This window comes from Lipotes vexillifer, unplaced genomic scaffold (assembly GCF_000442215.2).
Source record: "Lipotes vexillifer unplaced genomic scaffold, Lipotes_vexillifer_v1.1 scaffold150, whole genome shotgun sequence".
Taxonomy (NCBI): domain Eukaryota; kingdom Metazoa; phylum Chordata; class Mammalia; order Artiodactyla; family Lipotidae; genus Lipotes; species Lipotes vexillifer.
In genome coordinates this window covers 266,443-290,676 of record NW_006792921.1, presented here as the reverse complement: position 1 = coordinate 290,676, position 24,234 = coordinate 266,443, and the positions used below count along the sequence as shown (strand labels likewise).

At 42.3% G+C, this 24,234-nt stretch overlaps 1 protein-coding gene across 1 annotated transcript; it reads right to left on the bottom strand.

The window, feature by feature from the left end:
- Positions 1-9,928: 9,928 nt before the first annotated feature.
- Positions 9,929-17,712, bottom strand: NPY (neuropeptide Y). The gene is made up of 4 exons (XM_007466061.1): positions 17,414-17,712; positions 16,280-16,467; positions 12,026-12,106; positions 9,929-10,132 (listed from the first exon to the last, which is right to left on the bottom strand). The coding sequence occupies exons 2-4, from the start codon at positions 16,465-16,467 to the stop codon at positions 10,108-10,110; spliced, it is 294 nt and encodes a 97-aa protein (XP_007466123.1). The 5' UTR covers positions 17,414-17,712; the 3' UTR covers positions 9,929-10,107.
- Between the last annotated feature and the right edge of the window lie 6,522 nt (positions 17,713-24,234).

The following is a 24,234-nucleotide window of genomic DNA, read 5'->3' as shown; positions in this document are numbered from 1 at the left end:
GCTATACATAGGCTTCTACATGGAAGTCATTATTCTTTGATAAGGTCACATTCAACAGGAGTTTAAAGCAATGACCCCACTCAGATCTTCTAAATAGAGTGACAGTCAGCTGTCTTAGAGAGATTCCATAATCTGAGACTCAGAGGCTGTGAATCTACAATGCACTGGGTGCTGGGAGTGATGGACAATTGGATCCTTAAAGGCCAGATTGACTCTGAATCTAAATTAGCTGCTGAAATCCCTTTTTGTCAAATCATCTCTAATTAATGATATGGCAATATACACACCTATTCCTTCTGTCTGGGTGGGGGGCAGGGAACTACAATTTATTGAGTACTCACTATTTGCCAGGTATTTTGCCAAATATTTTATGCATTCCTTCATTTAATTCTAAAGATTAGGCACTGTTGGTATTAATTATTTTTTCAGAGGCTGAAACCGAGAGATTGTGGCTTGCTCAAGGTCATTCAAGGATGGAGCAGGAATATAACTGCCTGTTCTGTCCTCTACTTCTTCTTTAGTAGGAGCTCATTTTCTCACTATACTCTGTAGCTTCCTTAACTATTTGTGGTATAAATTTAAGTGCATCTTTCCTTCTCTTTGATGACAGCCTTCCTGATACACTAGTCTAAGTATTTGTATAACTCTTTCTCACATGTATTCCAAGGAATGGCTGCCCTTTTGTGCACACATAAAACATAGCAGTGAGTAGACCATTAGCAAGTGTGAGACCTAGTTCAGTAAAAATCAAGTACTAAGATGATGCAAACAAACTAGGAATGCTGAACCAAACACATAATTTAAAAAATGCGAAACAATGCTTACAAAAAAGGGAGAACTATCCAGGTACCAGAAATAAAAAGAAAACTAAAAAGCAAAGATCTAAGCAACCGTGCTTATGCCTCATCCTCTTTAAGATGACATTGGGAGTAAGTTCAAGGAACGCAGAAGCTTTCGTTTCAGTAGACACGGCCCTCGGCCCAAGACTTCACTTGGGTGGAACTGAGATTTCAGCATAAATGCAGGATCCTCAACTAGCTGTTTATTGCAGATATAACACAGAATGAAAGGATGGAATAGGAAAAAACAATGCCCACTGGCTTAGCTTGCCTGCCAATGCCTAGGCTCTGGATGGGAAAAAAGTCTCTACAGGAAACCAAAACCTTAAATTGAACATCTTGTGGGTTGAAGAGTTAAATTTATACTAATCCCGTAATCCAGGATCCACCAAGCTAAGAAATTAACATAAAATGGTTGGTGATTCACCTGGCAAGTGCAAACACAAAGCCATCCTGAAGGAACATTGCCCCAAACCAAGTTGTATGGAGTTTCTGTAGGGAATGGGGAATAAAAAAGAGGAGTAGGGGTAAGAAAGTCCAACACACTGGGGCAGTAGGGCCTCTAGGACTTGAAATACAAACCAGCAATTTGACAGGGTACATAACACAGATATATTTAAAATAATTTAAATAATTAGGAACATAAAAGTGAATCAAGGTCTTAAGAGAAGAATAAGTGGCTATGAAAAAATAGAAAAATTCAAAATAACAAAATAGAAATTCTAAAAATAATAATTTAAAACTAGAGTCATTAAAATGAAAACTCAGTGGATGGTTAAGCAGCAGATTAGACTTGCTGAAGGGAAAGCTAGAAGCAAGAAAACAGATTTGAAGAAATTATCCAGAATATACAGCATAGATAAATAAATAGAGGGGAACTAGTAAAGAGGTTTAAAATTTTGGAACACAGAATAAAAGGTTTATTCAATAGAATTTCAAGAACAAAAGAATATAGAAAATAAGAGAAAGGCAGTATTTAAAGAGATAGTGTCTGTGAGTTGATAAAAGACCTAAATCCTTAGATTTAAAAGCACAACTAATTCCTGAAAGGATGAACAAAATCTTACATCTTAACACATCAGTGTGAAATTTCAGACCACCATGACAAAGAAAAATTCTTAAAAGCAACCATAGAGAAAAAGATAGATTATCTACAGAAGAAAACCAATTTGAAATAGTACAGATTTCTGAAAATCAACAAGGAGGCTAAGAGTCAGTGGAATGCTAGCTTTAGAGTATTGAGAAAAAATAACTGGAGATGTAGAATACTATGTCCAGCTAAAGTAAAATAAAGATATTTTCAGAAAAAGACTGAAAGAATTTATCATTTCAAGACCCTATAGAAAGACAGATAAACAAACTACTGAAGGACATCCTTTAGGAAGAAGGAAATTGAACACAGAAAGAAGAAATACATTGAAAGTAACAACAGTAAACCAAAAAAATAAACATGGATAAATATAAATAACCGTTGACTACATAAAATAACAGAAATAATAATGTTTAGTTTGGGAGGACAAACAAGCAAAATGGCCAGAGAAGGTTATTGGAGTTGAGCTCATTCTAATGTCCTTATTTTGTTCAGAAGAAATATAGAAAATGTAATACGCCAACTGGTAGAGGAAAAAAAGAAGAAGGAAACGACTTATTCCATAGAAGGCAAGAAACAAAAAAAAAGAAGTAAAGAAAAAGTATGGTAAACAGAACAAAATAAGATGGTAGAAATAAATCTTAATCATAGTAAATGTAAATGGCCTAAACTTGCTAGTTAAAAGAGCTTACTGTTTACTTTTTTTGAATACTATATTATGAATACTACATTTTGTTATAAGAGCTACAAGAAGAACTTGAAGGCTCAGAAAGGTTGAAGGTAAATGGATGAAAGAAGATAAGTAAATACCAATGTTTGGAAAGCTAGTGTAGCTGTATTAGTACTAGACACGCTAGACTTTTAGACAAAATGCATTTAGGGAATAGAGGGGGGTCATTGCATAATGGTGAGAAAATCTAGTCTTTCCTGACTCCATGGTCCAGCTCAGCAGTTCTCCATGCTGCCTGCCCCTTATGACCATAGTGATTATATAAAATTAAAGCGCAGAATAGAATTTTACTGAGAGAATAATAATATAATGATTTAAAATCCCCAGAGGTAGTCAAACTGGCCTGGGTTGGAGTTCTAGCTCCACCACTTACCAGCTTTGTTGCCTTGTTTCATTTCACCTCTCTGTACCTCAGTTTCCTCATCTGTAAGATGTAGCTGAGCCATACTTGCGTCTCATGTTTTGTAAATAAAGGGCCAGTTTATACCAGCTTCTCAACAAATGTTAGCTCTCTCGTATCCTATTTCTTATCACAAAAAACAAAACCTGCAAAACTTATAACTTCAGAAGGCAAATAGCTATTTAAGATTTCAAGTTGAAATCATTTTTCTTATAAATTAAATATTTAGGCATTCACGGAACCAATGTGCTCATAACGTTAGAATAAGGAAGTGGCTGGTCTAGAAATTAGAAGACATTCTTAATGTCTTCACAGCTGATGTTTTTTCTATCATGGGAATATTTTGAAATCACCTTTTACAGTTATCTAGAGAGAATGGTGTACTGTGAGGTCAGTTAGGAAAATAGCATGAAGTTGAGTGTTTGTATTCAGGTGTGTAAACGCTGGTGGCTGGTTGAGATGCTCACTTGTAAAGTAGTTTGGCACTCAGAGCATATTTTCCCTTAAAACAAGATCACAAATAGTGATTTCTTTCCCAAGTGGGGTGACCAATTGCCCTGGTTTGCCTGAAACTGAAGGGTTTTCCAGAATTAAGGACTTTCAGTGCCAAACCTGGGAAAGTCGGGAAACCAGAATGATCAGGTACCCCAGAAGTCCAACACCCCAAAACTGATCTGCCTGTGTCAGTCACAACTTCGGGAGCCCTTCGTGAGAAGCCAGCTCTGCTGAGTGCCAGAGTTTCCCCTGTTGCACTGCTGGGCTCAGGACTTGATCTCTGACAGTTGCCTGAGCCCCTGGGTACTGATGTTACTCTGGGGTCTGAGTGTGAGAGAAAAGAGAAATATCTCCTCTCTGTTACACTTTGTCACTTAGACCCCAACGCAGCCTGTCCTCTGCCTAGAATATCACTTCTTCCAAAAACATGGTACTTTTAGGTTTGTGTACTTACTCTTCTCCTGTTGTTGCCCAAACGAGTCCCTCATTTTCAGGGTGGAGGGTGAGCATTAACAGAACATCAGAAGCTGTCCTATCCTCTCCACGGTCTTGAACCTCTCGTCCCACCTCTCATTCATATCAGCTCAGATAATCAATGCTGACTCCGAGATGGATGGCCAATCGCCACTTCCCCAGAGAGCTATCTCAGAATCCCACCAGGAGCTTGCTTGGGGACCTGCACAGCCTCTTTTCTAGGAATATAACATAGTTAATAATGACTTTGAGATCCGCATTAGTAAAGAGTAACCTACTGAACTGCCATTCACCAAGGTCCACTCTTAGTAACATCCCCCCTCCCTACACACCCTCGTGGAAATGTTTTCAGCGTCCCCTGTTCTATCATAGCACCTGCTTTATGTTTCTGTTTAAACCTCGATCATGATCTGCCTTGTAGTGCAGTCGCTTAAGCATATGTCTATCTCCTTCATAAACTGCAGGTCTTTAAGAGCAGAGAAACTGTCTCACTCATCTTTATACAACTCTTAGAACCTTGCAGAGTGCCTGTCGCAGACAGACTATTCAGTAAATGTCTCAGCAATTGATAAGATCCTCTGGACTTTAGAAACTCATCAGAAATCAGCTGGCTCCATTATAACTTGGTCAATAATTCAGTCTATTAGGAGGAATGACTATATTAAATTTGTTCTGCCAACATTGCTTATTCTTGCATTGAAATTCACAGACTGGTTAATTTAGCAGGTCACTGTGGTTTGAAAAGACTTGCCAGTGACAGAAAAGATGAAGAAATCACAAAAAATAAAATTCAAATTACTCTAGGTAAACTTTAATTGAAAAATCATTTGAACAATGCTGTTCTCTCTAGCAGATAATACTCAAATAGTAAGGTGTTACTGAGTGAGCAGAAAGGGTAGAATATACTTTTATATTCTACTCAAAGGTTCTCATTTCAACTTTAAATTGCCTCATAATATCATAGTATAGCAGCAAAATTAATGAGTCAAGTCAGACTTCAAATAAATACACTGAACAAATCAAGTTTCAAACTCAATTAACTTCTAGGAAAAAGAAGAATTCAGAAATTAGGACTAGATTGGAGGAATCTATGTCTTGTAGATAAACCACTTTTTTAAAGGCTCAAATACTTTACAAGTTTAAATTCAAAATAATCTGCCTAAGGACAAATTAGAGTCACCCCAAAGTAGAGTCAATACATTCGTAAGATGTGTTATATGCCAATATGACATACTTGTAATATGTCAACACATTAACAATGTAAGTGTTAAAAATTTGTGAGAACTCCAAAATTATCATTAAACTCAAAGCCAGGGAAAAATTTTTAGTGACCTAGAGGTATTTCAGAGAATTTGGGGACCACAATATTCAAGGTTGAAATAAAAGTTCTTTTCGAAGTTGATACTCAAGGTAATTTAAGATGACTCGAACTTCTAAGATGATTAGAAATTAGTCTATTAACCAACAACTCTGAGAGCATCAGGAAGCTGTGGTTAAATAAACTCCTGTAGTTTTGTCAAGGCCCTGCATAAATGGTACCTACACCTCCTGAAAGGATGACAGAGAATCCTCTGAGGTTGTTCACCAAACATTGCATTGGTGCTGGCTCCTCTGGGATCACTCCCAATCATCACAATCAACTGCAGGCTGCACTGTCCCTCACTGCACACCTACTATGTGTCAGGCAACAAGGCAGGTACTATCCGCACCATCACCCTGCTCCCGTGATTGTAAAGCGTTTCAATCCTGCAGCATTAGAACAAGTTTAAATTGATAACTCTTACTTAGCACATTAAAAAATGAGCCTGGATGACATACAATTAATTATATGTTATTCCACTCCGATTTTAAAAAGAGAAAAAGATTCTGTGTGATTTCAGTCTGTGCTAATTTTTCTAATAGGCAGAAGAAAAGGCAATAATTTAGTTGTGACACTATCATAATCCTCCAACCCATGAAACACAATAAAAGAATATTCCACTGAAACATCTCACTTGAAAGGCTGTTTTCTTTTATGATGATGGAAAATGTATTTGTTGAATTCTGATGACTTCGTAACTGATTCCAATGTTCTGCATAGAGGAGAAAAAACATTTTCCGTTGTATACACAGCAATAAGTAACCATCTAAGCATAATGCATGTGTATTAGAAAGAGGGGAGCAATTATCTACCCTCACGTTTGTGTTCCTGCCATCAGGGCACGAGGAGGCTGTGAGTGGGCCTACCTTTGGGCAGCCATCTTTGCTTCGTGGGAAGAAGATTCACACCATGGTGTGGAAGTCCCAAACAAGTGCTGACCTTTCCTTCTCTTTGTATCTGCTCCTCTGTCCAGACCCTCATCTGGCAGGGGAAAGAGGCTGGATGGCGTTCAGGCAGCTAAAATATTGCAAAAGAGATAGTGCGGTGCTTCCTTCCTGAATTAGGGAGTGGAACCAACCCTAAAACATTTATTCTCTGAACTTGTAAGTTTGTCCATAAGATCATGACTAAGAACTCTCAGGCTGAGAAGCTGAGTCCTGATTTGGCCAAATGAATAATATTGTTAGAGGGGCTGGTTTTCCCCCAGAGCCGAGTCTATAGGAAGAACAGGTGGGACTTGAGGGGAGGGAATGGCTGGGAGAAAAGTGTTGGGGGTGGCCATGGGACTCGACTTCATGCCACATTAGATTCTCCCTTTAGAATAGTAACCCAGTGGTCCAAGCCTAGCACACGGTCAATTTCAAAGACTAGGAATCAAGAATAATTAAAAACTACTCAAAATATGTCTTGCTCTCTCATACCTGCAGATCCTCTATCTTATACTCTTCATCTGGCAGTTGGTGCTCTGCCTTCAAACCTCCACTCAAGCACCAGTAGCTCCAGGAACTTTGGCCTGCCTCCTCCAGTCTCACCAGCCTGGGGTGGGTGCCCCTTCATGGCTCCTGCAACACCTCCTGCCCACCTCCTGTTAGAGAGGGAGGAGGTATCTCTTCCCCTGAAACAGTGGATCACAGCTTCGAGTGTATTGAATTCAAAGGGCTTAAGTTTTAGTCTTGGCCAGTAGAGGCTTCTGGCTGTTCCTCCTCTGTTCTCTTTTACTATCTCCCCCTGCATAGAATGAAGCTGCTATTCTGATTGATTCTTGAGACCACATTGCACTGTGGGCAGGGATTTTTTTTGTTGTTGTTGTTTTTTTGCAGTACGCGGGCCTCTCACTGCTGTGGCCTCTCCCATTGCGGAGCACAGGCTCCAGACGCTCAGGCTCAGCGGCCATGGCTCACGGGCCCAGCCGCTCCGCGGCATGTGGGATCTTCCCGGACAAGCGCACGAACACGCGTCCCCTGCATCGGCAGGTGGACTCTCAACCACTGCGCCACCAGGGAAGCCCAATGGGCAGGCATATTGTACCAGAAGGTAACACGCATTCACGAGTGTCCCTTTTCCTCCCCCCTCTGCTGCTGGACGTGGCAGGCTGCCTCTTCCTGTCTGTGTGCTGTTTGCGTAAGTGGATTTGTGAGACTGCCACAGACCTCACTATTCCTGCCGCTCCCCACCAGGGTGCTGAGGTTTGGTATGGGGGCTGGGCTACCCTAGAGGTTCAGGCCTCAGCCAGGTGCTCTGATTCAGCTTAGGGCAGCCCTGTCTTTGGCTTCATTGGATACTTGCCCATGTGGTAGTTTGTTCTCCATTTGCCAATTGACTGTTAAATCTATAGCTCCTTTGTCAGGAAGCTGCAAAGGGAGGCATGATGAGTAGAAAGGAAGACCCTAACATCCCCAAACTCTAACACTCCCACCTCTGCACTTCCAACGATGCACTAATTATCTGTCTCCCTCATTGGATGGCAAATTCCCTGAGAAACTATTACTGATCTTTGTATGCCCAGTGCTTAGTGCAACGTCCAACAGGTATTAGGTGCTCGAAAAATGCTAAGTGTGTGAGTGGATGAATGGATGAGTGAGTTTGGCCATTCTTGGACCTGCTTCACTGATCCAACCCTGGCCACTCTGCAAGCTGATCCACCTCTGTGTTGAGCTCAGCTGGTCTCCTCACCCAGAATGTCCTCAATCCCAGCTCAACATTCATGTTCTCTTTGAAGACTTTTCTAGCTAATTCTACCCACACTCATTTCCATTTCTAAATGCCTTTTGTACGGTTTAGTACTTTGTTATTCTCTAATTTGTTTTAAGTGTGCCACGATTATGTTGTTAACTAGATTATATATGACCTGGTCGTGACTTACTTCTTCCACGATCGGGCAGGGTAAAGTTTGAAATTAGAGCAGCTTCTGTCAAATCCCCCTAACCCGAATGCAGTGGGGAAAGTCACTTACTTTCCCTGGGCCTCAGTTTCCTCACTTGTGAAAATGGGGGGAATAATCCTCTGCTTGATTGTGTCATGAGCACTGAAAGGATCAAAATAAAAACACAACGGCACCTACGAAAACACATACACAATTTATACCTCTTAGAAGGTTGAATAAAGCTAGGATCAGAGGAGAGCTTCATAAATTCTCATACATTTACTTGATAATGACTATGTTGCTCACAGGCATTTCATTAATGAAGGTTGAATTATTCTTACTGTAACTCTAGCAAGGATTATTATTATTATTCGCAATGATATATGGGTGGTATGGTGCCTTTAAACTCATTCCAAGAAGGGTTATCAGGCTGCAAATGTTTCAGAAGCACTACTAGGGAATCTCTTGGAATGTAGTTGTGCAATTTTTTTTTTTAACCATTATTGTATTTCTTAAAGTGAATTTCTGTTTCTCAGGGATGTCTTAGTCCACTCGGGCTGCTATCACAAATTACCATAGACTGAGTGGCTTAAAAACCACACAAATTTATTGCTCACAGTTCTGGAGGTTGGAAAGCCCAAGATCAAGCACCAGCAGATTTGTTGTCTGGTGAGAGCTTGCTTCCTGGTTCATAGCCAGCATCGTCCTGCTATGTCCTCATATGATGAAAGGGATGAGGGACCTCTTTGGTTCCTTTCATAAGGGCACTGGAGAAACATTAGAATGCTTTATGAACAAAGAATATTTTGTATACCATACAATTCCCTAAGTCATGGTGTGTACAGGGTTTTTGTAAGCAGTTTTAAGACATCACATAAAAATATTTGTGCATATTTTTTACGGTGTGGTTCAAAGTACAAATATAGGATGAGGCCCATTTTCTTTGATTTAGAAATTACACCTAAGAATCTAATACTAAGCCTGTGCAAATAAGTACGTGGAAGGAGTACTTATTTACTAAGTGAAGGAGAGGGGAAGTTTAATAACTTTTAGCTAAATTAATTATCATACCCCATGTTGTGTGAAAAGATAATCATCCTACTCAGTGTGTTTCTGTTTATGACTCAAATTCTAAGAGTGGTGGCCTAAGTAAATGTGTAGATCTGAGCTGTCTGATATGGTAGCCACTGGAAACACATGGCTATTTAAGATACACTAAAATGTAAAACTCCGCTCCTTATTTGCACTCGCTACATTCAAGTGCTCAAAAGCCACATGTACCTATTGACTACTATATTCAACAGAGGAGAAACAGGACATTTTGCAGAAAGTTCCTTTAGACATCAGTCCTTTCTGCTGACAGCATAGGCTAACAAGGTTAGCAAGAATTCCATATGAATGGGGGCAAAAGTTCATCAAATTGTTAGAAATTAGCATTGCCCTGCTCTGTGTTTCCAAATATGTCTGTTGTTCACACACACACACACACACACACACACACACACCCCACAGCTGAGTCTTGGTCGTCATAAATCATATCTTTATATCTTCCATAGGCACTGTTTTAATATTGGTGAAACAAACCTTGAATCTGCTACTTGAGGGAGATTGTGATTTAATGAATAACTTCAAATAATTCTTACTACTGCAACAGCAGATTTTGCATTGAGGAGCATACACTTTTGAATGCGTGGTACTTTATTTAAACGCACATATATACAATGTCGACAAAAGGAAATTCTGCAGAGGTGAGCAAAGGGGCTGCATGCATTGGGAGGACCAGCAGACTCTAGTTTTACAGGATGAAATAGGGGTTGAAAAATAGGCAAAGACCGGAGAGCAAGTTTCATTTCCCATCACCACATAGAAGGGTCTTCCAGCCTGTCAAACACAAGAAGCAAAGCACGTAAGAGAAGAGAAGCTTCCCAACTTCCTGGGAGCCTTGCAAGAGTGAGACATTCAGTTCTGAACTGAAAGGTGATGAGAAGCTGTTGAAAAGTCTGCTGTTGGCATTCTAAATAGGAGGCCATGTAGAATATCAGAGCGGGAGACAGTGGCATAATGTACAGAGACCCAGCTGAGTAGCTTTCACTCATGTTAACGAGAGTCTCAGGCAAATCTCAGAGGGAGTATTTAAAAGGCTCTGTATTTATCAAAGAAGCCAAAGAACCCTGCAATATTTCTGAAGATCAAAACTACAGGAATCACATGAAACTGTAAAAAAAACTTACTGTTATTCAACTCTGAATATGCTTCCTATATTTTCCTGCAAGGCTTTTTATGTAGTAAGGTGCTATTTATTAGACTATAAAGAACCCTTTTAAATAAAATAGCATTCACAGGCAACTTCAAGGCTGTCAAGTTTTGTCTCCTTCTAAGTACACATGATTGAGGCTGTCAATCAGAGTACAATTGACTCTATTTCATTCACCAACCGTGGGATGCTTGGCCACAAAACAAAGAGCAGAAGCAAGACAGTAAGTCAGTCTGGATGATTATATATTCCTAACCCTAAGTAGATATAGCATATCCTAAACTTTTCACGGTGGCAAACATCACATGCCTATCAATGAAACATTAAAAAGTATGTATTGCTTAGTATGTAAAAACCACCCTTATGAGTTTTCCACCTGCTTCCCTTGCATTTGATGTTCAAGTCTTGGCTGGTACTGCCAGGGACAAGAGCACTAGAGTTTTATTTCAGTCCAAATTGTTGTTTCCTTCAGAGAGAACAAACCTGACAGCTCTACACTTGCACCTTCACCCTGGCTGGCCATTTCACAAGAGAACAGAGGGAAGGTGGGAGGGGAGGCGGGTGGCTCAGAGGGTCATCGGCTCATCCTCTAGGGAGAACCCAATGGAGAGTGACAAGCCAGTCACACGTGCTGAGCAAGTGTTCTAGTGACCTCTTCTGGGGAACTTGGTTCTTGATGTTGTAGAGCTCTGGGTTTAAGGCAGACTAGCTAGCACAGAACTGGATAAACCATATGCCATGTGATTTTACTGGTGGGTAGGGGCAGGGGGCCTGGGACAGGAGAGTCAGTTATGGAAACGGAGGAGGACCAGGCATCTTTTCACTCACAGTCTTCGCTCAGGAGGACCCCAGCCCAATGTCTGACACCTAGATATTAGAGGGCACCCTTCCTAAGGCAGGTCCACACTCCAAGAAAGCCTCAAGGCTCCAGAGAAGCCTTAAGAATAATGTCATTCTTGTTCATTCATTGAATGTGATAAATTATGATGTGACATCAGTTGAACTAAAATATGTCAAAAAGTAAGCAGGAGTACCCCTCGATTTATCTACAGCTTCCTGTAAAACCAGGAAGACTGGAGTGAGAACCAGAAGGGGCGTTTCCTAGGATGTGTAGATCCTCCATGTAGGGTATAACAACTAAAGATGACCTCAGCCAAAGATGGAGAGTTGGTCATTTCAATGTAGAGATGGGCTGCTTACCCTATGCTTCCACAATCTAAGCCAGTGAGAAATTCTCTATAGAGTAATTTCTGAGGTTAAAGTCACTCATATTTAAAATTTCAAAGGAGCATCAAATAATTTGAGCCAGAAAATATTATCCCACAGCATTTTAGAGATTTGCAAATGAGTGTGTGAAGAGAAAGGTCCTCCCTACTCTGTTCCCCACCCCTCTTTCTGTCCAAATTCTACCTGGTCTAGAAGACCCCATTCCAAACGCCTCCTCCCAGCAGCCCTCTCTGATTTCCCTCTCCTGGGTATCAGAACTCTGCAATAATGTCCCCACACAAGCGTTTTCATACCTAGTTCTGGGAACGTTTTCCGTGCTTTCTCTCATCAAGAGGTCTGAAATCAGTGTCTCAGGGCTAGATCGTTTTCCGTATCTAAAAAAAAAGCGGGGTGGGGGAGAGTAAAAGTCCTCTAAAGCAAGTTTGGAGGAACCATAAAAACCTTTAGGAAAAGAAAAGATTTCTGGTATTAAATATAAAAGTTATTTTCAGCTGATCATCTGCTAACAAGTAATCGAGGTGAATGAAACATACATGATATAGAAACATCATAAATATGATTTCAAATTATATATACATCTAAATTTTGCTTAAATACTTAATAGATAACTTAGCAGATTATATAACCCAACCAAAATTCCTAGTCAAGTTCTTGCCTTTTTATATTATCACAAATAATACATATGCATAGTTTTATAACTAGGTGACAGGAAATAAATTAAAATACATCGAAGTATGATTTTAAATGTTTCCATAATCAGATAATTGGCTTACAGTTCTGGTGATATACATCAATTTAAATCTTAACAAAGAGACCAGATGATATTTCAGAAACAGGTCTATGAAAAACTCATCAGACTGAAGTTCTAGACTCACCTGTGTCTTTGAATCTCAGTTCTCCCATTTGTAAAAATAAAATCATAATTCCTGCTTAGAGTCTTGATGAATATCCAATGTAAGTCACAATGCTTTGAAAGTGACAGAACGATACACAAGAATGCACATTACTGCTGTTGAAATGCACCCATTCTCACAGCTGCCAACAGATCCTGAGTCCATATTTATTTGGGGTGCCAAAAGCTAAAAGCCTTCTCTCATGCTGTGATTTTAATCTGCCCTGAAAATATGAAGGAATCCTTCCGGTCCATGGAAATGTTCTTGGTCTCTTTTCTCTCACAGCAGGATATGGATAGGACGATATATGAATTCAAGGTTATGTTTTCCTGCCAGGGTAGTATATGCTGCTGGCTCCAGGTAAGTGAGGACATTAGTCTGTCTGTCTGTCTGTCTCTCTCACTGTTAAAGGATCTGACAAGTCTACACCAAGTTGTATTTTTTGAGGAGTCTGTTTTTCCCTTTCTCAGAAAGGGCATTGGACATCAGCAGCCGCTTTTTTCCACAAATGAAAAATAAGCCTGGTGTGGATTGATTAGCTAACAGATAAAACAGCGGAACAAAGCTGATGGAGGATATATGCTAACTGCCTATTGAGCACAGTTAAATCTAAATTCTGGGGAAAGATTTCCTATTATTGCTCCTTTGCTGGAACTCAAGGAATGCAAAGACAAAGCCACCTCCCCTGCCCCCATCGTTTGTAAGATTTCCTCAAAGATTTTCTGGAGTTGTAGTATCAGGCTGCAGGCTGCTGCTTATACGTATTTATTCTGTCCATCAGTTGATTTTACTAATGCTAAAACTCTTGGGCAACCTTAACTCATTTATCTTCATCATACTTCAGTGAATTCAAGAACTGGAGAATATTTTCTCCTATTTACCATTAGAGAACCTAAATCTGTAACAGCAGAATTTACAGTCAGAAAGCGGTACCCAGAGCGGCACTGATGACTGTTCTTCCATCTCTAATTAATTCTGGATTAGCCTTCTTCTCCACAACGCTTTAACTTTCAAAGACAGCATCTCTAGGGAAAAGGTTCTTAAACCTGACCGCATATTAGAATCACCTGGGAGCTTTTAAAATCACTGTAAAGCCCAGCCCCGTGCCCCACCCCCCACGGGGAGATTCGGATTTAATTCACGAGTTCATTAAATATACTGCTGCTGCTGTTACAGCCCAGCATCAGTAGATTTTAAAAGCTCCCAGGTGACAACAATGAGACCAAGAGGGAGAAACTCCAGTCTAGGGCTGAGTTTCTCAATCTTGGCACTGTATACATTTTGAGCGGGATAAGTCTTTGTTGTCAGGGGCTGTCCTAGGCATTGTAGGATGTTTAGCAGCTTCCCTGGCCTCTACCCACTAGATGCCAGTAGCACCTTCCCACCCCACCACTATGACAAACGAAAATGTCTCCAGACATTGCCCAGTGTCTTGGGGAGCATAAAGTCAGCCCCAGTTGAGAATCACTGACCTAGGAGACTGTATAAATAAAATGTGGTAGATCAATGGTCTAGAATAAATGATGCCACCTATGAAAGCGATGAACCAGGAGTATATGACTTTAGAACATGAACTGAGTAGAAGAGGGGAGGAAAGAGAATGATATCACAGTACCATTTATGCCAAATTAAAACATATGTTCACAAATGTAATTTTCAAAAATACAAACGTGCGTATGAGTGGATGTGTGCGGTGGGAAGATGATAAGAGTACAGAATGGAGGTGATGGGTGCAGATTATAAGCCTCTGAGTGTTTCTAAGATGGAACTTATATGAAGGTGAGACAGAAAACTGCTTCAGGACCAACTCCTTCCCACCTAACCTGAATCTCATCCCTTTCCCTTATTTTCTCCTCATCAAGGGTGTTGAAGATCACATTGACTGCTGCCAGTGGTGACAACATCCAAAGGTCGATAGGAGGAGGACTCCAATTTAATCATCACTAAAAACAGGTTTTCATGAAATGTTCTTAGTTTCATGGTCTGTAAAATGGAGATAATTATACTCACTTCAAAGCTTTGAGGTAAAGACTGAAGAAAATAATGCCTAGGAAAACATGTTGAAATACTAAAGTTTTGTACAATAGTAAAGGTTTACAGCAATCATCTTTGAAAAATGTTTTGCTGTATGCTATAATTAACAGACTAAATAACTAATAAAGGCTTTCCTAGAAGAAAAAAACCAATTTGTAAAAGTTCTTTTCTCTGGTCTGTATGATAGCATAAGCAAGAATTTGAAGCAATTAACTTTTTGAAAAGTCTATTAAGATATAAGACATTTTTGCTTTTCACTAATGAAAATTATCTGACTTCAGTGATCATAAACCAATACTATTTACTTCTGGCACTTTCATGTATTTCTGATTCTATATATATTGGTACTTAAAAAAAAGATTTTCAGGGTGAAACAGCTTTCTGATGAAACAGAAAAAAATGTTAAAAATTAAGAAATATAAATTTTCCCCACTTTGGATCCTTTCCAACTATTCCCTGAATATAGTAAAACAACAAACATATGTATATATATAACTGATTCATTTTGTTGTGAAGCTGAAACTAACATACCATTGTAAAGCAATTATACTCCAATAAAGATGTTAAAAAAAACAAAACAGAAACAAAAACACCAAAAAAACAATATTTTACAGAATGTAATTTAAATATGTTAAATAATATTAATGCTTGTAAAGAACTCATTGTTTTTAGTTTATTAAGGTCATTTGATCTCAGTAATTAAAATAAGATATTGAATGATTCAAAACTAAGATGAACCAATTTTGGAAACAAATTTTAAATCCTATGTTATTTGTAAAATATTTTGGATTTGATTTTTTGCTTAAGATTTGATGTTGAGAGTGAAATATGGCCTTTCATCTTAGCTTTCTGGGGGTTCAGAATAAAGATGAATGACAATTTCTCAGGTTACATGTAATTCCTGGATTCACCCTAGAGTGAGTACACCACTGTAAATTTCTCCTTAAAAAAGCACCACGTGGGCATTTCCTTTTCAGAACTCACCTGCTATGAAATGGGTAAAGTCTCACCATGTTAGATCAACTATTTTCTTGCTAAATATCTATACTTATAGGAGCAGGATTGTCAAGTGAGGGGCTGAGACTGCAATAAAACACTGTACAGGAGGGAAAAAAAATAGTTCTATTTGTCTTTTCCTAAATACCGTCATTCACTTCGGTCTGGGCAGGTTGGAAAACCAGGCAATGTCTTCGGCGACCCAGCTGTTTCCTCCTTAGCTTGTGCTGTTGTTATTCTAGATACCCTGCTCGCCCTTCTCCCTACAGCACCTCCCTGGCGCCCTCCTGACCCCTTTCACGTGGTACTTTCCTATCCAGGTTTCCAAACAGAACCCCCAACTGCTCTAAGAACAATAAAAGATAAGGGGGTGGGTGACAGGAGATGGCCAGCCACCCAGCCTGGGGAACCTGAGTCTGGGGATCAGGATTTTGTGACTGTAGTTGCAGAGGGAATGTACTCAGTGCCCTGGTATTTACTGATAGCTGAGTATGTGCCCGATACTGTCCTACCCCGGGATACAAAGAAGAAAAAGAAAAGGTCCCTGTCTTCTGAGATCCCCACGATCTCCGGGTGTGCAAGCGGGGCGGTCCCGGAGTCGTCGCTCCCACGTAGCCCACCTACCTTTGCCTGGTGATGAGATTGATGTAGTGTCGCAGCGCCGAGTAGTATCTGGCCAAGTCCTCCGCCGGCGCGTCCTCTCCGGGGTTGTCGGGCTTGGAGGGGTACGCCTCGGCCAGAGCGCCCAGGCACACGAGCAGGGACAGGGCGAGGGTCAGTCCGGACAGCCCCAGTCGCTTGCTACCCAGCATCTGCGGACACCGAAGGGGCAGCGGAGGGGGCTTGGGGGATTCAGAGGATACACACTCGGCACCTCCTTCCTCTGGCCCCCGCGCCCATCCCGCTGCTACCACCCCTGCCCCACGTCCACCCCAGTCCGCGCTCGACCCAGTCACACAGAGGAAAGCGGAGCGTGGCGAGCACCACCCTGCGGATTTAGGTCCAGATCTGCTCTGGCCCGGCCCCGCTGCTCCGCCCGAAAATTCTGAGCAACTTTGGTCAAGTAGCAGAGCCAAAGGTCCCGCGGTGAGAGGCGCAGAGTTGCGGGAGGCGCTGGCGCCAGTTTAAAACACTTTAAAAAACAGATTAGAAGTTCCTGCCGCTGCGTGGAGGACTTATCCCTTTCCCACCCTCTTCCCCAAACCCCCTGTTAGAGCAAAGAAGTTTCTTCTTTTCTACTTTTGGTCTGCCCGGCTGCAGGAGCTCAACAGTGATGGCTGAGAGTACTTCAGGGTGGCAACTGGGGGGTGGGGGGTGGGGGGAGAACTGCTCCCGGGCCAGTCTCAGATCGGATCCCAAGGATCCCGAGAGGCGGCAGGGAGCGCGTCTTCCAAGCTCCGGGGAGTCCTCATTCTGGGAGCGCGGCCTGGGAAAACTCCCTCCAGACGGCGACCCTCGAGGAAACCGCCAGCTGCTCTGGGATGCGGTCGTGTGTCCTTCCTCTTTATCCGCCTAAAGATAACCCAGAGGGGCGAGCCAGCCAGGAGGGTCGGGGAGAGGACAGATGCATCATCAGAGGGGACAGGAAGGAGCAAGTGGAATTTAGCCGCCGAGAGCCCGGCGCGTAGGGGTTGGGGAGCGGGGCGCGACCCTCCCAGCGCCCCTGGGATCTGCAGAAGGTGAGACGGCGACCCGGGCAAGTTCACAGGCGCCCGCACTCCCTTCGCTCCCGCCAAGCAAGCGGGTCGTGGCACTCACGGTGGCTGGCGGGCTGGCGAGCGGGCGTGGCTGGGCCGCGAGTGCTGTGCAGTCCGGCTCGCCTCTCCGAGGGGTGAGAGCCGGCGGATGGGGTGTCCGGAGCAGGTCGCAACGGGCCTTTTATGGCGTTCCCTCGCCCCGGCAGGAGGGGCTTCGGGCACTCACGTTCGGTGACTCCCACCCCGCCGCTTCCCACCCCCGTTGGCGGGGGAGGGGGGAGGGGGGAGGGGGCTAGGACCGCTGCCGCGCGAGATCGGCTCGGGGAGCCACCCACACCCGGACTCGCCCGCGCCAGGCCCTGCCGGGGCGAAGGCAGCGCGCTCCGAGGGCGCTGGACCACACCAAAGAAGTTCCTGCCCTCCCGCGGCGGCCAAACCTCGCTCTCCTTCACGCCTCACCTATTCCTGCCAGAGATAGGAGCAGCCCAGATCATCTTTGTCACCTGTCACCGTACCAACGAGCTGGGCGCCAGGGCTGGGGGTACCCGAATCCTCTACTTGGTGAAGCCTCTCCGGGCTCCGTGCGGAAAGGGCGCGGACTCTGCTCCAGCGCGCTTTCAGGGGGAGACTACTCGATGCCCGGATATTCCTGCGCTTAAAGCAGGTCCGGGAGCCAGCCCGGAGTCCAGAGCTAGAGGGTCCCAACTCCCCGCTTCTCCCAAGGGCTGAGAACAGGTTTCTGTGGCTTCGCCCCTTTTCCCAGCTTGTTTTTCATGGAGATCAGCCCTCCCCAAGAGCTCGCCCAAACGCTGGGCGTTCGGGCGGTACCCGAGTGTAGCGACTGCAAACTCCTCAGAGGGGGGACACTTTCTGGGTTTGCTGAAAAAGAGCGGAGTTTGAAGCTCGGAGAGACCCCTTAAAGCGCGAACGCAAAATTTTGGTCCAAAGCGACCGGGTAGTTAAATTAACAGCAATTTCTCTTTTATCTGCTGGCCGTTGCATAGTCCCAAATATGTTCGATTAACGTTGATTGAGAATGCGGGCTCTGATCGAAATGAAACAGGTAAAAAAACAATCACCATTAATTTGCACATCCCACTGAACCTGTAGAATGAATATGAAAGATGCAAAAACTATTTTTACAGGATCAGAATTTCATGTAGTGGCCTAGGTCTTGACGTTCCCTGAATGAATGCTTCTAGAGGTCTGAATCTTTCTGAATAAAAGGCATGTTAGGGAATTAAAACCCTAAGTCACACGTTATTTTAATGCTAAAATGACAAGTGAGTCAAACTGACATTTTGTTTTTGTGCTGTTTCGACAGCGTTGAATTAAATATCAATTACTGTGCAGCAAACAAACCTGTGTGTGTGTGTGTGTGTGTGTGTGTGTGTGTGTCTGTGTTAGCAATTTTGAAGACCAACATCCCTTTCACTTGGGTGACTGCCTCCTTCCCCATCACCCCAACATATACCAGGAACACAATACCAGGCTCTCAGCTTTGCTCAGGGACGCTTATGTGAAAGAGCCTTTGGTAAAGTTAGAGCAAAACACTTTCTAACTCTGATTCCATTCTTGATAAGAAGAGAGGCACTTCTAGCAGCTGAACCGTTTTGTTTCAAAAATCGTGTACGTGTATGTTTATTCTTAGCAGCTTTGTTGAGATACAATTAAGATATACTGGGTTACAAATGTTTAGAATATTCCATTGGGTATATTCTTACACAAATAATGCCACAGTGAAGTCATCACCACAATCAATTTCCTCATGTCCCTTTGTAATTCCTCCCTCCTGCTTCTCCCTACTCCCCTCCTACATTGATCTGCTTCCTGTCATAAATTTGTTTGCATTTACTGGAATTGTGTCATAATGCAATTCCATGGTATGTACTCTTTTGTCTGCCTTCTTTCATTCAGTATTATTATTTTCAGATCCACCTATGTCATTGCATGTATCAATAATTCATTTTTTAATTACTCAGTATTTCATTATATGGATATATTTTAAACTTAAAAATCTATTCAACTGTTCATGGACTTTGGGTTGTTTCCAGTTTGGACTATTACAAATAAATTTTCTATAAACATGTTACAGATCTTTGTATGGACATATGCTTTTATTTCTCTTGTGGAAATACTTAGGGGCAGAATGGATAGGTCGTATGGTAGGTGTATGTTGTCCCACAGTTCACTGATGGTCTGTTTGTTTTTATATGTTTTGTTCTTTTTTCCTGTGTGTGTTTTATTGGATACTTTCTATTGCTATGTCTTCAAGTTGACTAATCTTTTCCTCTGCAATGTCTAATCACTGCAAAGACCATATAGCTTTTATCTCTAGAATTTCAGTTTGCATCCTTTTTCTTTCTTTCATGTCTTAATGTGCCCAATCTTTTCTCTGACTTCTTGAATATGCATTAATAATAATTTGTCTACTACTTTTATCATCGGTGTCATTTCTGTGCTACTTTGGATTGACTGATTTTCACCTCATTATGGCTTGCATTTTCGTCTGCCTGATAATTTTGGAAAGGATGTCAGGCATTGTAAATTTTACCTTGTTGTCTGTTGCATGTTTTTGTAGTCCTAAAACTATTTTTGAGCTTTGTCCTGGGACACAGTTTCAAAAGTTGGGGGTAGTTTGATCCATTCCAGTCTTACATCTAAGATTTTTAAGGTGGGCCCAAGAGGTGGCTTTAGTCTGGATTTAATTTTCCCCACTCTGAGGCAAGCACCTTCTTCTTACTTTAACTGATAGCTGATGCCCCCTGAATTGTGAAGTTTTCCCCTCTGGCTGTTAGAACAGGACTACCGGCTGTTTGTGAGCACTGGACACTACTTCCCCTCATTCTTTTGTGCAGTTCTCTTCCTGGTCTCAGGTGGTTTCTTCATGTGCACGATCTAATCAGCAGTCCATTAAGCATTTTAGCTGGACACTCTGAAGATCTTGAGTGTTCTCTCTCTTATCTGGTACCCTATGCATGAACTTTAGCTGTTTTAATTCCTCTCTCTGCACTGCAGCCTGGATAATTCCTTCAGGCAGTGGGCTGAGACAACTGTAGGGCTCCCCTCAATTGTTTCCCATCTCTAAGAGATCACTGTCCTTTGCTGCCCAATGTTGAATGTTCTGGGTGTTGTTTCAGGTATTTTTGTCTGGTGTTTCAGTTGTTTCAAATGGGAGGGCAGGGCTTCCCCGGTGGCGCAGGGGTTGGGAGTCCGCCTGCCGATGCAGGGGACGCGGGTTCGTGCCCCGGTCCGGGAGGATCCCACGTGCCGCGGAGCGGCTGGGCCCGTGGGCCATGGCCGCTGGGTCTGCGCGTCCGGAGCCTGTGCTCCGCGGCGGGAGAGGCCACAGCAGTGAGAGGCCCACGTATCGCAAAAAAAAAAAAAAAAAAAAATGGGAGGGCAAATCCAGTTCCTCTTTTTCTTTCTTAACCAGAAGTGGAAGTCTCATAGTAAGGCTTTGGAAAAAAATATGTTTCTGTTCATTGTCTCTTCGTCACCTTTGGTTTGGTCATGAAACCACAGCAAACCACAGCTGTCTGAATCTACCTACTGAAACTGCCATCAGTAAGACCCTCCTAATTGCAAGCTGCAAGGACCTTTACTAGTTATCTGACTTACCTTCACTGTTGCCTTCACTGGTCTCCTCTGGGTTACTTCCTTGCTCTCTGAACTGGCCACAGTCTCCTTTGCTAACTTTTCCTTCTGTACCCCAAGCCCCAGCCTTAACCCTTCCATTCTGCATACACTAAACAAGAAAACTCATCTATTCCCATGGCTAATGAGTCTGAAATCTCTACCTCCAGCTAAGGGCTCATATCTGGAGTCCAGGGCTATATGTCCAACTCAGAAAATCTTGATCAAGCCTCAAGTTTAGATTATCTAAAATAGAGCTTCCATTAACATAAATTCCTAGTTTTCTAATTCCTAAATTCCTAATTCCTAAATTCCATATGAAGTCCAAAGTACTTTCAGAATCCTTAAATTGAAAAGCAAGGCTCACATATTTTGAGCCTTACCTACCTCCTAGGTTTATCTAACTTGTTTTTTTAAATTAATTTACTTATTTTTGGTTGTGTTGGGTCTTCGTTGTTGCATACGGGCTTTCTCTAGTTGCGGTGAGCCGAGGGCTACTCTTCATTGCAGTGCACAGGCTTCTCATTGCGGTGGCCTCTCTTGTTGCAGAACACAGGCTCTAGGTGCACAGGCTTCAGTAGTTGTGGCTCGTGGGCTCTAAAGCGCAGGTTCAGTAGTTATAGCACATGGGCTTAGTTGTTCTGCGGCATGTGGGATCTTCCTGAACCAGGGCTCAAACCCGTGCCCCTGCATTGGCAGGCGGATTCTTAACCACTGCGCCACCAGGGAAGCCCCGGTTTATCTAACTTAACTTTCTCCTTCATTCCCTACATTCCTGTCCTTTGGCTTTCTTTCTGCTCCTTAAATAACCTTTCAATAACCTTTCCCACTTGGGTTTTCAATGTACTATGTTCTCTCTCTGAGATATTCTCTCTCTCAACTTTTTACCTGGCCAAGACTTACACATCCTTCTAGTTTTACCTTGAATGTCACTTCAGATTTTCCTAGTCCTCCGGGCTGGATTAGATCCCCTGTTATAAGTTCTCATTAATTGAGAACTTCTCATTAATTGCCCTTAGTTTCAGTTGAATTTTGATGTATTATCTAGTTATTATATTGATATTTGTTAATAACTGCTAACTCTGTAAGAGAAAGACAACACATTTTTAATTTACTTCTGTATCCCTAGTATGATACCTAGCACTAAATAGATCCCTAATAAATATGTCTTGATCAGAATAAATATTTTTATGAAACTGAGGTTTATAACTGAGTTCTAAAGGAGTCTGTTGTAAGTAAGAACAGGGATTGGCAAACTACAGCCTTTGAGCCGCTGCCACCAACAAAGTTTTCCTAGAACACAACCATGCCCATTAATTTACATATTGTCTGAGGCCACTTTCCTGCTACACAGGCAACATTGAGAAGTTACGACAGAGACTGTACTACAGAGATTGTAATTCTGGCCCACAAAATCAAAAATATTTACTCAGGCTCTCTATAGAAAGAGAAATCTCTCCTTGATTTAGAACTTAAGTATTTTACGTGAATCACAATTTGAGGGTCCTTAATAGGCCAAACTACTTCCTGCTCCAGGGCCCTTGCATATGCTTTCTCTGCCTGGAACACTCTCCTTTCCCTTGACTCTTTGCTGGCCAACTCCCACTTATCCTTCGTGTTTTACTCTGCTTGTCATTTCTTCCTAATCCCTGAATCTAGAATAGGTTTCTCTCCACCTTGCCTCATTGTGTGGTTCCCTAAACTTAAACTTTCCCTTTAAAGATCCTTTCATAGCTGTCATTGTCTAATTAGGTGTATAGTCATATGTATTATTATTTGCTTGGTGTCTCTAACATTTCATAAGTGTAAGCTCTAGGAGAGCAAGGATGTATGTTTTGTTCACCATTATACTCCCAATACTTAGAATAATGAGTTCTATGGAGAAAAGCAATAAGCAGAGAAGGGAGATTGAAAGTGCCAGTGGAGGGTTATAGGAGAGTTGGGTGGTAAAATTTTAAAAACACGTTCTTTTACTCTATTCACAACACCTCTGACAGCGAACGTGTGGGTGTTTATACATCAAGCAATTCTCCAGTTCTCAGTGGACATCGACTGTATGTCCTACCACTTAACTTAATTCTGACACTAACTGCCTGGACTTAGTGCATACCTCACAAGTTAAGGGTTCTGTCTCATAAGACTGCCCCACACTTCAGATGACAATCTTAAGTCCAAGGTTGTTAACTATACTTCTGCCAAGCAGCTATAAGTTGGGAGTTCCCACAAGCCCCTCCTCATGTTCAGTAATTTGGTAGAATGGCTCACAGTACTCACGGAAACATTTACTTAAGTTTTTTTTGTATATTATAAAGGATTTTACAAAGGACACAGAGGAAGGGGCACATAGAGCATGGTATGGGAAAGGGGCACAGACCTTCCATGCTCTCTCTGGATGTACCACCCTCCCAGCACCTCCAGGTGATCACCTGGAAGCTCTCTGAATCCCATAGTTTAGGGGTGTTTTTATGGAGATTTCATCAGAAAGGTGTGATCAATCATTAGCTCAAGTTTTAGCTCCTCTTCCCTCCTCAGAGGTTGGGGGTGGAGGGTGGAGCTGAAAGTTGCAAGCCTCTAATCAAGGCTTGGTTTTCTGTGACAGCCCCCAACCTGAAGCCATCTAGGGTCTCCCAGCCAATCATCTCATTAGCCTACGAAAGACACCCTTCTCACTCCAGAGATTCCAAGGGTCTTAGAAGCTCCCCTGTCAGAAACTGGCGTTAAAGACCAAATATTAGAACAAAAGCTACTCCTAGCAACCTTATCACTCAAAATTACAAGGGTTTTAGGAACTCTGTTCCAGGAACCGGGAACAAAGACTAAATATATTTCTTCTTATATCACAGGTGGTCAGGGCAGATCTCACTGAGAAGATGACTTTGAGCAAAGACTTGAAGAAAGCAAGGGAGGGAGCCATGCAAATAACAGGGCAGAGCATCAGAGGCAGAGGAAAGCCTGATTTAAAGACGCTAGGGCAGGTATGTACCTGGCATTTTCAAAGATCAGGAAGGAGACCATTGCAGCTGGAGCAAAATAAGAGAGAAGAATAATAATAAAAAGTGAGGTCAGAGAGGAGTGGAAGAGCAAAGGTCATACAGGGCTTTGTATTACATATTTTGGCACTTCCATCAGTGAATTGGAGAGTCATTGTAGGTTTTGAAGCAGAGGAGTGATATAATCTGACTTATTTTTAACAGAGTCACTCTGGCTGCAGTGTTGAGAACCTGATGAGGGGGCCTGGATAGCAGT

Bases quoted from the DNA above. Each gene is read 5' to 3' on its own strand.
- NPY (XM_007466061.1), bottom strand. From the start codon at position 16,467: ATGCTGGGTAGCAAGCGACTGGGGCTGTCCGGACTGACCCTCGCCCTG. The intron at 12,107-16,279 runs GTAGGTGGGCTA...CTTTTTTTTTAG, and splicing joins AATCTCATCACCAGGCAAAG to ATACGGAAAACGATCTAGCC. The intron at 10,133-12,025 runs GTATGAAAACGC...TGTGTTTGACAG, and splicing joins GAAAACGTTCCCAGAACTAG to GCTGGAAGACCCTTCTATGT.